At 40.2% G+C, this 14,626-nt stretch overlaps 1 protein-coding gene across 1 annotated transcript; it reads right to left on the reverse strand.

Annotated features, from left to right (window-relative positions):
• Window positions 1–4,702: 4,702 nt before the first annotated feature.
• tmc1 (transmembrane channel-like 1) lies at window positions 4,703–14,067 on the reverse strand. Its single transcript, XM_086110845.1, has 19 exons — window positions 14,034–14,067; window positions 12,150–12,170; window positions 10,881–11,316; window positions 10,618–10,806; window positions 10,450–10,540; window positions 10,052–10,133; window positions 9,837–9,943; window positions 9,658–9,756; window positions 9,446–9,588; window positions 9,221–9,365; window positions 8,931–9,125; window positions 7,669–7,848; window positions 7,448–7,597; window positions 7,086–7,214; window positions 6,913–6,980; window positions 6,091–6,330; window positions 5,900–6,025; window positions 5,528–5,606; window positions 4,703–4,837 (listed from the first exon to the last, which is right to left on the reverse strand). Exons 1-19 carry the CDS (start codon window positions 14,065–14,067, stop codon window positions 4,703–4,705), a joined length of 2,649 nt encoding a protein of 882 aa, XP_085966971.1.
• Between the last annotated feature and the right edge of the window lie 559 nt (window positions 14,068–14,626).

A 14,626-nucleotide genomic window follows, 5' to 3' on the forward strand; every position in this document is an offset into this window, starting at 1 on the left:
AAGATGTCAATGACCTGGAAATGAGACACCAAAGCAAAGAATAAATATTAATTTAAAAAACTATTAAAGTTGGATGACAGGTTTTGTAATGCTGGGTAAAAAGTGAACAGGTATGTTTTTAAATAGTGCCCAAAAATCTTAGTCGTGTTTCTACAAAGTTCATAGTTTGAAGTAGTATAGTTTATACAAACGGGCCATGTGTTTTCTTGCAGCCTAAAATCTTCAAGTAAAAGTTCAAGGTGAGGGGAATTCAATAAGCTACATGAATACCGTCTATATTTAATAGAGTGTATGCAAAATTGAGGAGTAAATGTTGTACTAACGTGTTACAACAACCGTGATGTGAGCCTATAGTCAAATGTCAGGTTGGTCCTTTTGAATAATGCAGTGAAAGAAGAGATATGAAGCAACCCTTCACCTTAACCCCAATATGAAGTCATCCGGAACCTCCTCCTTTTGGTCCATCTAACCTGCACCTCCCAGTTGTCCACTCCGTTTCCATCTATCCTACCTGCTCAACTTTAGTGATAATGCGGTATGCTTCTTCAAACCCCATTTAATTTTCCCACAAAGGTGTTAATAAACCAAAGAAATTCATATTCATGTTTCTTGGTTTAAGCTGCATGGCGAAGTAGTTACCACATCGATCCAGGGGCGCAACTATCTACTTTCTGAGGGGTATGCAGACACATAACAGGCAACCCCTACATGACATTTTTTCTTCCCTTGTTTATGTTTATATGCATCTTATTTTTGGGGACTTTCTGTACAAACTTATTTTAAGTGACATATTACAGCGGGGGGCATAGTGGTCGACTGGTAAGCACATCCGCCTCACGGTACAGAGGTCCAGGGTTTGATTTAGAGCTCCGGCCTTTTTGTGTGGGAAATTTGTTCTCCCCGTGCTTGCGTGGATTTCCTCCCACATTCCAAAAACATGCACGATAGGGTGATGGAACACTCTCAAATCTGAATTGTCCCCCAATCTCAAATATTATCAGGAAGTATTTGAGGGTATTTTTTTTATCTCTGAAGAACTTTCAAAGGTGCTGTCTCTTAATAGACACAAAGCACAGACACAGCCACGGGTTTCCAAATGTCCAGGGCCCAATCTCAATACCCACACTTCTGTTCTTCTGCCCCTGAATTGCAGGTTACCGAAAAGGGTGAGAGCTTGGAGGAGTGTGTAACGACAGACATGATGAGGAGAACAGTGTAAAATGCTCGGAAAAGGCTAATCAAACCCTTGGTGATGGCCAGTGTCACAGAGGAACAATATTCCAAAACTCCAAAACACTGAAGACCATATGTCTTCAGCATTTATTTACACCTGGAACGTTAAGTCCTTACATAACACAATATAACATAACGTAATCCACAATGCACAGTTATTGACGTCTTTTATAAAGCAGCATTAGCCACAAACACCATTTGGAGTTTATAGAGATTGAGAGTTTACTGTACCACGCCATTGAAAAGTTAGTGGTGGTACTTAGCTGTGTTAACTTTAACATCAAGTTGACAGCCGGTTACAGTTAACTGAGTTTTGAACAATATGATAACCGGGGCATTAAATTTAACGGTTGGTTAAATCTACTTAAACATTGGTTATAAAAATACCCAAGTTTTGAACAACCGAGCTCCGGAAACAAGTCCAAAATAGAATTTGTTTTTTTCATTTTGCACTTGATACACTTTTCTCAGACAGGCATGAGCGTTTTCTCACGTCTCTGTTTAATACGGAGCCCCAGACAAGACATTTGAGGAAAAAAAACTGTGCACGAACAACTAATTTGTGCACACAAACTACTTATTTGTGCACACTAATTACTACTTAGTGCACACCGATTACTACTTTGTGTGCACAAACTATTATTTCGTATGCGTGAAATAGTTACAGCGTGCACACAAAATAGTGACACCGTGCACACGAAATAATTACAGTGTGCACATGAAGTGGTAATCGAGCGCACCTTCGCCGACTCACTTCTCACTGAGCTAGCCAGTGCCTTCATAAACACACAAATGATTGCATCTGGCGTTTTTATTTTATACCAACATTAATTTGTGAGATTATGACAAAAAGTTTTCATTTTGTATACAGTACATCCACCAGTAACCATGATCCTTCCCAGAGCACTGCATTTGCTTAATAAGAAAATCGATCCCGGCGTCCAAGTCGTACCTCCGCCGGGATAGCAAGCTGGCTCTCAACAGCCTATTCAAATGTCTCTCGATGATAATGACTCCTTGCAATGCTAAGCTTTTCGTGATGTCTTTGTAACACATCCCGAGCCCAAAAAAAGACTTCGATCACGCTGTCCCTGTCCATTTTGTCGCTTTCCATCGACCTTTCAACTTTAAAAGAAGCTGCGATTGATTTCCTATTCAAGTGACCCGCATGGAGCCACGGCTACTTTGTGCACATCTAACTGTTTTGCGCACACAGTGTAGTAGTCCATGCGCACAAATTAGGATCTTGTGCCCACAAAGTAGTTTCTCATCTGTACATAATAATTCCAGGGTGTGCACAAAATGTTTTTTTTTTTTCCAAAGGTCATGTCTGCGGGTCTATATTTTGAACACTCAAAGTTCACACCTTTGTGGATTTACAATAAAAGCAAAGATTAAAACTTTATTTCAGACCAAAACATTTTTTGGAGAAATAAAAATATAAACGTCTATCGGGCCATTTCCTTCATCTTTATCTGGGCTGAGTATAAGCATTTTCCTGTTAAAAAAAAAAAAAGAAGATGACAATGTCTATGAGCTCACCTTACTTGATTGCGTTTGCTCGACTCTTGGGATTTACACAAAGAACAACCAGATCTCACTCTCAGAAATCAAATCAGTGTATGTTGTGCCACAATGACTTACTCTTCCCTTCATTAAGACTAGGTAATATGAGATGCCTGTGTACAGAGAAAGTTAAGATATCAGATAGTATGCCACTGTGCGGCTCAGTTACCTGGCACAAGCATGGAGGCGGTGTTATGGAGCAGCGGGTCGGTGGTTTTAACCTACAGAGTTTTGAGGATCAAGAACGAGGTATATGGGCACTAGAAGCTCTCGTTATGCAACTTATCATTATCCCCAGGCTTCAGCAAATCATATGATTGACAATCATTTGCCATGATTCCTCCACAAGTGGATCTCAGATGTCAATGCTTCAACAAGGAAGCATCAAGTGAATACTTGATGCTTCCTTGCCATGAATTGATCATGAGCATCCGTGGATAAAGAGTTGATTAGCACGGTAATTTAATTTCTGTAGTGGGCCTAATTATACAAAGCTGCATTTTATTTACATAAACAATTAGGTTTTATATTTCTCATCAACATTCCTTGGTGCACAAGATGCCCTATAGGAATTAGCTCATAAATTAACTTACAGGACGCATCTTAATGTTTGACTAACGGGTAGGCTGAGGGGTTGTTGAGCGACAGGACCACAGAGCAGAACAGCCGCTAGGATATTGGATCTGGCGGGGCACCGTTATCAGATCATTCAAGTCGGACATCCTTGTAACATGATGAAGATCAGATCAGGAGACCATGATGAATAGATTTACAATTAGGGCACACTTGGACATAGTTGAAGTAAACTGGAGTGATCACCTGTCAAAAGACGCCATCGTTCAATGGATGTGGTGCCAAGAAAGAGTCCGTCATATACAGCTCGTTGATTTGATAGAATTCTGGAAACGTATATACTGTACATACTTTGTACATGTCAAGTAAGCTGTTTTTCATTATTTTGACACAAGACTAATTTATTTGTTGAGAATGTCTGAGGTAATCTGATGTAGTCCTTTGCTGCTTTGACAAATAACAAACAATGCAGCTTGAAAACCTGGACTCAGCCCCACTCGCCCATTTTTAATATGCGTACATCTATACTTTATCATTTATATTTATTTATATACTTTTTGTTCTTCTACTTCTCCCTTTCATCATATTTCTGCTGTAAATTGGGAATTTCTCCATTGTGAGACAAATAAAGGTTTTCTTATCTTATCTTGTACAAAGTAGAATAGAGCCAAGGTTTGAAGAGTTTATCAACGTTATTGATGAGCGGCAAAACAAGATCATCCATCACAGAAAAGGAATACAGTTGTCTATGCTGTAGATGAATTGTTACATTATTATCATGTTAATGTTAGTCAATAGTATACTCTTGTGATCTCTTGGATCACTAAATTTCCATCATTTTATTGGTTAGATTTGACTTCAGCAGACCAGAGAAGTCCTTTAACATGAAAATGTGTCCAAACACCCATGGAGTAGGCTACAAAATTTTGTATCACACACTTCTGAAAATGACTTTATAGTAAAGTGCTTTTTTTTTTTTTTAATTCATGCTCACTCACTTAGTGTCTCTGTAAGCCTTGACACGCTGTGCATCTTCCGATCACTTTGCTGAGGGGAACTGGGCAGGTACCTAGAAATGTCATTGTTGCTATGGTGATAACTTCCGGAGGCAGAGGTTCTGGCTGCTGTGCATACTTTGTCTCTGACAGCATTTTTGCCACAATGGGATTTCTGAGCTCGAACGTGGTTTTCTTTCCCATCTAAAGAGGAGGAGGAGGAATCCTTAATCGACCACCAAATATTGAAATCCAACAACCTGTAATTGATGTGAAAATAAAATATTAGCAGCATTTTTTTTGATTATTATTGTTGATTCCAGTATCTTCTCACTTTAATGGTCTTGCGGCAAAGCTTTTTTCTTCTTTTGTTTTTCTGCAGCCTCAGATGCAGCTTTTCTGATTTCTTTCAAATCTATTGCGGCTCTCAGTGCAGCTTGCTTGTTCTTTCTCTTGTTTTCTTCGTTTTGCTTAAATCAAAAACACAAATATCATAAGAACCACTAATGTCATGCTGACAATGTGAAATACATCATAATACAATTAATGAATTAAATCTCTCTAATTCTGATCCAATACAGGACCGCATCTTCATTTTGCTGCTGTCTGCTGGTTAACTGCCACAAGTACAACTACTTTGCATCATCGCTCCTATATTGCATTTCTGCATAAGTGTACTAAAATTGCTCGGAAACACATCACATTTGGCCCAAAATGTTCCCAATTACAGTATGAAAATCAATACCTATCACGTTAAAGTCAGCTTGTTTTTGTTGTGCGATTGTGTATACTACATGGAAGGTGCATTTTATCCTTCCAGCCATCCATTTTCTAATTAGCTGTTGCACAAGAGTATACACTCTGGACTGGTCACCAGGGCACGTATAGATTAAGAACCACTCACATTTACACATCAGGACAATTTAGACTCTTCAATTAGTCTAACATGCGTGTACAGTGTTTGGAATGTGGGCGGGCGTGTGTCATATAACTTGTATGGAGAAAACCCACCTCAGCACATGAAGAATATTCAAACACCACACAGGGGGCCTAATATTCAAATCCAAGATCTCTCAACTGTGCGCTACACTTTAACCACTATTTCACTATGCTAAAGTATTATCATCCACAATTCTGGTAGGGAGAAAAAACAGATTTACCATTTGCAGTTTTTTCTTCAGTTCAACATTTGCTTCTTTGAAGGTTTTGGATGTGGACTGCAGGTAATAAATGGCCAACCTATAAAATAGAGTGATGGATTATTATTTCCTGTGCAGTGTCTTTCTACCTAAAAATTCATATTACATTGTTGATTTATTAGCCCTTTCACAACATAATATTGGTTTATGCTAAGGAAAAAAAGACTGTAACTGCTGGCTGATCCACACACTGATAATGCAAAATTAAGAACAAGTGAAGTTAAGTCTACTCAACCAGATTTGTCATTATGTAGTTTACCCCTCGGTAAGAAATGAAAGTCATGCATCACACATTTTACTGTATGTACAAGACTTTTTATCAATTCTACTCACACCATCAACAACATGAAGGGGAGGACAAGTCCAGGATTTGAGGCATAGCTGAACACTTTTCCAAACCAGGCTGGGAAGTCTGACTCTAGAGTCTCATGGATTATATCGAACATACGATTCTTGCCACTGTGAAGAAAGAAAAAGTGAATGAATACCCATGACCCGCATTTTAAACTGGACGCATTCATTACCTGAATGGTCCGCAATCAAAGGATGGAGGGATTGTGACAATGGTGTACATTGCAGGTAGGGTGGAGAGGAAGAGAATGACCAGTAACATGGCCATGTAGAAGTTGTTGGAGCGAGAGGCCTTGAAGACTCTTTCCTGCGGCACATTACAGCACATGACAGCCCAGCACTGAAGGTACATGGACACATGGAGGCGGAGGACATTCAGGGCAGGCAGGCAGGGAGCATAGAAGGCACCCATCCTGCAAAAAAAGCATGATGTACACACTGACAGGGGAATATTTATAGAATATTGCGATGCATGACAGGATAAATGGAATGCCAGGATGGAACTAGATCAGGGGTGTCAAACTCAGGTCCTGGAGGGCCGCTGTCCTACATGTTTTTCATGTCTCCCTGTTGCAACACACCTGATTCAAATGAACAGGTTCAATGTCAGGCTTCCGCAGAGCTTGCAGGACAGCGGCTCTCCAGGACCTGAGTTTGACACCCCTGGACTAGATGGAATAGAGCAGGATGGGACAGTATCATTTGGGATCAAATGGAACGGGATGTGATGGAATAGGATGGGACATCCATCCATCCATGCATCCATCCATTTCATTTTCCTCATTAGGGTTGCCGGACAATTTAGCATTCTGCAATGTGCTCTGACGTGGACTCCGGGTTGGATGGCATTGACATGGATAGAATGGAATAGAATGGGATACAAATATTGCAGTCATTACTCTGTGCTTTTGAATGTGAACCTCTGGATTTTATCTTTTCACTCGCAGTTCCCTTTTTTATTAGGAAAAAAAAGAAAGAAAAACACTCTCTCTTACCATATCATTCCTTGATTGAAGATCAAGCCAAGGACATTACCGCTGACATCAAACTCAGAGTATGATGGCTTTCAGAAAGTGCAGGGGAAACAGAAGATGAACAAGTCTCCTGACACATATTTTCAGAGCCTCTGTTGACATTTTCAGGAGGTGGTTAGAAAATGCTGACTTACAAATCCGCCCTCCAAGTCCCAGCACCAGCAGTAGTTGAGAAAACGAACAAGCACAGCTCTCAGAAAATCACCAATAAACAGTGTGGCGTAGGTTGTTATGGTGTCAGATATGATGAGCCGCACAAACTCCTGCAAAGGACCATGCTCTGTTTCTGTTTCTTAGTATGCCTAGGAGGAAAATTTCCCTTGTACATACAAGGTACTCATGCATAACGTGTTGAGCAGTTGATGTCTATCTATGAGCAAAACGGTCATCGAAAGGCCCTTAAAGGCACTGGGTCCCTTTAGCTTGTGGCTATGCGAGAGATAATTTTCTGACTGCTCCATGTGATGGTAAGTGTACATACAGTACACTGTCTAACCTGCCCAACCATGGTCTCCCAGCAGGGGCCGCGAGGCACATCGGCAGGATGAACAGCAGGTGGCGCAGTACAGTTTCCTGCTAGAGTGACGTTGTAAAAACTTGCTTCCCACAGTGTTATATTCAATTTTACCATTTTTTCCTCTTCCCTCTGAAACACACGCACACTCTTGAGTTGACAGTTTAATAACATGCCTATCATGTACACATTACAATCCTCACTTTTAGGTTGATCTCATCCATGAGTGCAATGATGAACGTGTAAAGGTTTCCCAAGAAGAGGGCAAAGATGCGCCCCAGCTGCCATTGCAGAGCGACTCGAGGGTGATAGTTCTCCAGGGTGCTAATGATGTCAAACAGCATGGGGCAAAACATCCCCAGTAATGACATGACCATATTTACCTGAAAACAAATACAAAAACACCTCCTGTTATCATCAGTGATGCCCTCTGGAGGTGGACATATTCAGAGGACTAAATCAACCAAATGTTATACAATACAGATTTAAGGAGACTGCAAAATCTTTAGTGTTGCTACTTTGCTTTTCAAGCATATACAGTACTAATACATACATCAGAAATGCAGTCAAGTTACAATTTTAATGCTTGATTTTGAATCATACTATCAGATGAGTATTGCACAATGGCCATATTAGTAGTAGTTTGTGACAGCACGATCTTTTGAATTTACAGCTTCAGGCATGAACAAAAACATTCCGATATTATTTTAGGATTGGATATTGATAATGTGTATGTGAACCTATTGCTGTAATGCAGTGCTTCCCAACCATGGACAAGTGTACCCGAGTGGTATGTGAGCACATTGCAGCGGGTAGGTGAAAACTTTTAATATTCCATTTCCAAGATCAATAAACTGTGGCAAAGCAACACCAAAATTACAACGGCCGTGTCTTGTGTCCCCTCAGATGGCTGGTGAAATGTAAATAAGTAAAACTGCGACAGTGGGTCTGAACTTTGTTCTTGTGCCGTGTTTGTTCCTGAAGTTTAAAAGCCTGTTTTGAGGGGACTTGGTTTAAAGAAGCCCCAGAGGGGGTGGGGGAGAGTGGTTTTGTTTTGGGGGGTTTTGTGCTGAATGTTATGAGTTACACATGACAAAAGTATTTTTTTCTTTGTTTTTATTCCTGTTATTTCTTCATGTTGCTGATTTATTGACATGGCTAGATATTTATTTTTTATGTTTATTGGAGGTTTAAAAACAGATAATGGCAAACAATGAAATGCTCAAATTAAGGATGCAAAATAAAATGATTTGATTTAATAGTTGTGTTACATTCTACCTTTGGAGAATCATCAACATGTTGTCAGGGGGAACTCATGGCATGACAAAAAGGTTCAGGGGTACACAAGTCAAAAAAGGTTGCGAAACACTTCTGTAATGTGTGTCTGTGACCAGGGAGTATATGCAAACAAAAAAGCAGACCATATCTCAATCGTTCATTCCGTGGTCAACTCTTTTATTTGTACCTCATTCCTTTCCCACCAGGAATGATTTTCCAGTCCATCCAAAGCAAACTTCTGAGAGCGCCGCACGACAAAGTAAATGAGGTATCCACTTCCGGCTAGGCAGCACAACACCAGGAAATTGGCCAACACTCGCAGGAAGCGCGTCAGATGGATGTTATCATCCTTATGGCTCTCTTGCTCTTCCAAGATGGCTTCCTGGTGAGACAGCAGGAGGGATACTTAAGGTAGTTGTTAATCTCTCCAAGCTATTACATGCATGCAAACATCAACACCAACGCGTCTGCCTTGACCTTGAAGCTGGTGGTGATTGAGGCAAATTTATTATCTGCGGTTTCGGCGTTCCCAATCAGGTAGTCCCAACTTGTGAATATCTTCCAGCTGAAATTAAAGCTGTTATCATCTCCGACACCGGTCTCATTTGAATTACGGGCCATCCTTTTATCAAAGACAAGACATAGCCACGATAATCATTACATGAAGTATGCATACTCTACGTACAGTAGGGATAAACTCACGTTCTAATGACCACCGTGTAGCTGTAGGCCACTGTTCCCACTCCAACCAGGAAATAAGACAGAGGCATACGAAACTTGAGCCAGCCAATGGCACGCTGGTCATTGTAGTAACCATAGAAGAGGACAGAATACTGAGCATAACCCTGTAGATACATGTTTTAATCCACAAGAGCAAGTAAAATTGACATTGTGTGACATATACATAAACTGACCCCAAAGTCCCACAAAACAGCAAAGTCCATGGCACTCCCTTCCTCAGCTCTCGGGACCGTCTTTCTTGGGATGCTGCCATAAGGCCGCCCCATTAATGCCTGAGTTACAAAAATAGAGTGAACAGCGACAGGTAAAAGAAAACGCAAACACATACAGGGAAACCCTCAAAGCAACAGACCTCTGGCACCATGACCAGACCAAAAGTGAGCCCAAACAAGATCATGTTGATGCCATACATCCACCTGAGGAAGATAAAATAAGAGGCAACAGAAGAGCCAAAGTGACCTGTGATGTGAAAAAACAAATCGCTGTTACCATCATAGTCACTTCAAGGCCGCAAATGCGCTGCAACCACTGTTAGCTTAAACGACTCAGGTGTGACTTTAAACTTACTTTCAATCTCTTTTATTTTCATTTCCCATGGGATGCAAGCAGTTTTGAAGTTTTCAAAGTCCCGTTGAAACTTCATCCATTTCTCGAATTAGAGGGAAAAAAACAAACAAAGGCTAAGACAGGTGGAAGACACCTGAAGACATCTTGATTTGGATCATCAATAAATAAACAGTAGCCATAATAGTTTCTGAATGATTCTAAAAACGAAAATACAGCAATGAGAAGATAACCTCAATACTGGAATGTATTTTACAACTCGTGGACATTTCTTACAAACAGATGAAGATCGAATAGGATGCAATGCCAGAGTTGTGTTAAATATGATGAGTTTACAAAGATGTTGAGTAAATGAACATTGAAATGGTATTTCAGTCATTTAATAGCCACTGTCCTCTTACCTTGGTCATCATGACCTTGAATGCGTAGAGCTTTCTACCTTTTCCTTTGCCCAAAGCCCCCTCATAGTTCTCCACAAACTCCTGAGACTCCCTGCAAGTAAGAAGATGACTTCACTCCAGATTCATGAAAGTCAATAGATCGACCTGTGACTGCTCTGAAGAGGTTACCGTAAGATGAACAGCTTCTTTTTCATGGACCACGACTTGCCCCGGAGTCTCTGGATCAATTTCTTCCTCTCATCCACTTCCTCTTTTAGCTCCTGGAGCTCCTCTGCTGTCAGAGACTCTGGCCTCATCTCTTCCTCATCGCTGTCCTCATCCTCATTGTTGTCTTCCTCACTTGTCTCCTGCTCTGAACTGAGATGTAATTATTTGTTTGTTCACGTATGAACCTTGAGTACACACACACACACAAACTGGAAATGATTTACCTTGTTTCAATTACTTTCTTGTGCTTTTTCATCTTTACCTCCTTCTCCTTCTCAAGTTTACAAACATTCGGTTTTGTCTGTCCCTTTTGGGCTCCTTCATGTTTCTTTTTCCTTTTGACATTTTCATCCTCAGCTCCCCTCACCTTCTGCACCTCTTCTTTTATTATTTTAGTCTTAAGGTTCTTCTTCTTTGCGGCCTTTTCTTTGTCTTCCTTCTCACTCTCCTTTGAGGATTTATTTTCATCACTGTTTCCTCTCCTCCGCTTGCTTTTTTCTTTCCTATCTGATCTGTCCACCAGCTCCTCTTGAGTCTCTGCCGTATGATTTTTCTTCTTTCCATTTCCCTTTTTTCTTTCTCTTTGACCATCCTGCTTCTTTTTTTCTGATTTCTTTCGCTCATATTCATCTGGTATAGTGCAAATGTGATCTTCATCACCTGCAATATAAACAAATTGATAGTTTTTTTGCAGCTGTACTTGTCATGGATCTGTTTCTTTTTGTCTTCAGTAGGGGGAATAGGAGGGCTTTCCTCGTGAACCGTAACTATCATTAATCATGCTTCGTTATCAAATGCCTTTAAAGACTCTGTCACGCCGACAATTGGCTGTTGGATTCTTAAAACTTGCTCCCGACTCTGTTCCCAAGTGCTTCCATTTTTGCCTCATAGTTTTGCCACCTAGTTCATTGTGTTTCTCTTCCATTTTGTCATTACTGTGTAGTCTCTGTGTGTATTCTCGTGTTTTGGATTCTCTTGTCCTATTTGTTGGCGATTTAAATGTTCTCCTTTCTTGGCTTTTGCAAACGCTTTTGGTTTGTTCAGCGATGTCCTGTTTTTTTGTTACCAGCGTCCTGAGTTGTACTTTTGCGATGCTGCTTTGTTTGTTTGTTTGTTTGTTTGTTTGTTAATACACATATTTTTGTCATATGCTTTTATCCTTGCCTTCGTTTGTGGGATCCATTCTTATCCAGATTTATCCGGAGTTGGAACATGTTCGATGTTGGTACATCCCCAACCAAAAGGGTTTGATTTCCACATAATATAATTTAGAATGTCTGTAGTAGCTTGGTCAAGGACGCTGGCTGGAAATTAACCTGTCTCAAATCTGAAGGGTGTTTTTTTTTTCTCCAGACTGCACATTTCAGACAGGACACTTAAATCTTTGCAATCTTGCCATGCATTTATTTATTCATAAAATGATTGACCTTTCTCAGTGAAACAAATCATTTTCAGAGATATAGTAGGCAAAATGATCACAGGCTGACACTTACCTGTATCCAGTCCAATGTGAACTAAGAACAGAGTGTGAAGCGGTATTAGAAATGGTATGAGATAAAGAAATCCTTAACACATTTAACATGCATATGTTGAATGTGTTATGGATTTCTTTATATTCTTTATATACAGTTTTTTTTTTCTGAAGGCTTACACTCTGTGATTCCTATTGCATAGTTTCGAAAACTATCGCAAAACCACTCAGTTTGAAAACTAAAAGCACAAACACAGCATCGTTTAGGTTTGTAATTTGGCAACACAAACTTTGCAAAAGTGTTAGTACAATACACTGCCCAGCACTCTTTACAGAACCGCTATTTTCCAAATGATCAACACACTCATTGCAAAACTACACATTAGTGGTTTATTATTTAGACTAATGCCTGGCCACACCATCACAGAAGAAACTTGTTTTAGATAATTAGCTCACTTTGCAATCAGCCAGAGCACTATAAATTAGCCACATGAAAGCTGTCGGTGTGGAGTACAATGGAGGAAGCAGGAAGAGTGACAAGACTGAGAATTAGAGGAGGCCGAGAAAGAAGATGTGAGGGAGCATGAAGGACAGGAGGAGGAGGACAACAAAGTGAAGCAGGAAGCAGAGTAAAAAATACAATTACTGATGACATGAAAGCTACAATGGTGGTCCATATAATCACCATGGTATGACCCATAAGGACGAGACAATGTAGACAGATTTTTTTTTTCTTGCTATCTCGGGGAAATTATTGGAGAGGGGTGGTGTTTGCGTTTTGACGTGGGAAAAACACAATTCTGTATTTGTTTTGATGTTTACACTAAACATCTTGAATAAAAATACTTGAAATTTGCATCCTCATGTGTTTACAGAACTATGACAAAGTATGATCTTTGACCTTTGCTCCGTAAACGGATTTCTTCAGTGGGTTTTATTCTATCTACATTTGTTACATTACATGCTAGATGTTTGCATTTGATTGCATTTTGTTAAGTGTGATATTAATCAATCAAACATGATCATTTCGGTAGAAACAGAACTGGAAGAGGACATAAACTGCTTGCCAGTGGTAACATTTGATACACTATGACATTTCAAATGGGACTGAATTAATATGTTTAAATGCATATATACAGTATATGTGTGTGTGTGTGTGTGTGTGTGTGTGTGTGTGTGTGTGTGTGTGTGTGTGTGTGTGTGTGTGTGTGTGTGTGTGTGTGTGTGTGTGTGTGTGTGTGTCTAAAACTGAAGCCTACTGAAGCAAAGTAACAGACCAAATCCTGTAAGATTGTCTTTTTCTCTGAATTATTGGGCGAAAGTTTTCTGTTTTCTGTTGTCTGTTTTCTTTTCGCATGTTCATCCAGTAAGCGAATTGTGCTCTTGCTGATTATTGGTTTTCCTTTCAACCTTTGCTTTAAATTTCATCAATCGTGTTTCTTTCTATAATCACAATGCAGCACTGGCTTCATATGAGTTTGCTTCTTTAATGTGTACCCAGCACTGTTTTCAATAAAGGACCATAAATTGAAAACATGGACTGCCACAGATACACTGGAGAGATCAGCCCTTTGGTGTGTGTTCTTTATGAAACTAGAGTCATGGTGTCACAGGTCATTACGGATGTGAGCATCAGAGGAGACAATAGTCTAAAGGAGGGAGACAGGGTGACTAAAAAGGGCTGTAGGGCAGCAACAAAAGTTCAGACAAAGGTCCACATCTTATTTTAACATCTATTTAATGATTTGAGATTGGAATGGAAATGCAAAGATTATTTCATCATGACTCCATTCCAAGGATAGGGCCTTTCTGCACATAACGTATTGGATTTATGCCTTCCAGTGTCCGACTTGTCCAAGTACAGCGGAAACCAAGGTGATCGTGTAGAAAAGAGGCATGCACTTACTGTCATCCACAGTGATCAGTTTGTGGCGAGGCATCTTCCTCTCATGGTCCGAGGTCCAGAGAGCTTAGTGAACATGTGAGATGAAAATGAAGCTGGTTTCTCTTCTATGAAGTGGATGGACACACTGCAATGACAGCAAACAGTGTGGCCATTTGTGCATAGAGAGGCATCTCTATGATGAGCACCTCGCATGAGAAGTTCACTTTTTTCTTGCCACCCATTGACCCAAAACACACACAATGACATCCTGGAAACCTAAGAGCCTTGCAATTTCACTGCCAATCAATTATTCAAAACAGTTATGACCGCCTTTATCCAATGCGATGTGTGTGTGTGTGTGTGTGTGTGTGTGTGTGTGTGTGTGTGTGTGTGTGTGTGTGTGTGTGTGTGTGTGTGTGTGTGTGTGTGTGTGTGTGTGTGTGTGTGTGTGTGTGTGTGTGTGCGTGTGTGCGGGTGCGGGTGTGCGATAATATTCAGTTCATTTAATTATGTTCAGTTCTACTAAAATTTAGTAGAACTGAACATTTAGTAACTAAATGTATTTCTCATTAATTATTTCAGCATCACTATCCAGCAGCTATGGTGCATTTTTC

The sequence above is a fragment of the Hippocampus guttulatus genome, chromosome 5 (assembly GCF_054856545.1).
Source record: "Hippocampus guttulatus isolate MCC_2025c chromosome 5, RoL_Hgut_1.0, whole genome shotgun sequence".
Classification (NCBI taxonomy): domain Eukaryota; kingdom Metazoa; phylum Chordata; class Actinopteri; order Syngnathiformes; family Syngnathidae; genus Hippocampus; species Hippocampus guttulatus.

Bases quoted from the DNA above. Each gene is read 5' to 3' on its own strand.
- tmc1 (XM_086110845.1), bottom strand. From the start codon at position 14,067: ATGCCTCGCCACAAACTGATCACTGTGGATGACA. The intron at 12,171-14,033 runs GTAAGTGCATGC...CTCTGTTCTTAG, and splicing joins ACTGATCACTGTGGATGACA to TTCACATTGGACTGGATACA. The intron at 9,589-9,657 runs GTCAGTTTATGT...ATGTATCTACAG, and splicing joins CTGTTTTGTGGGACTTTGGG to GGTTATGCTCAGTATTCTGT.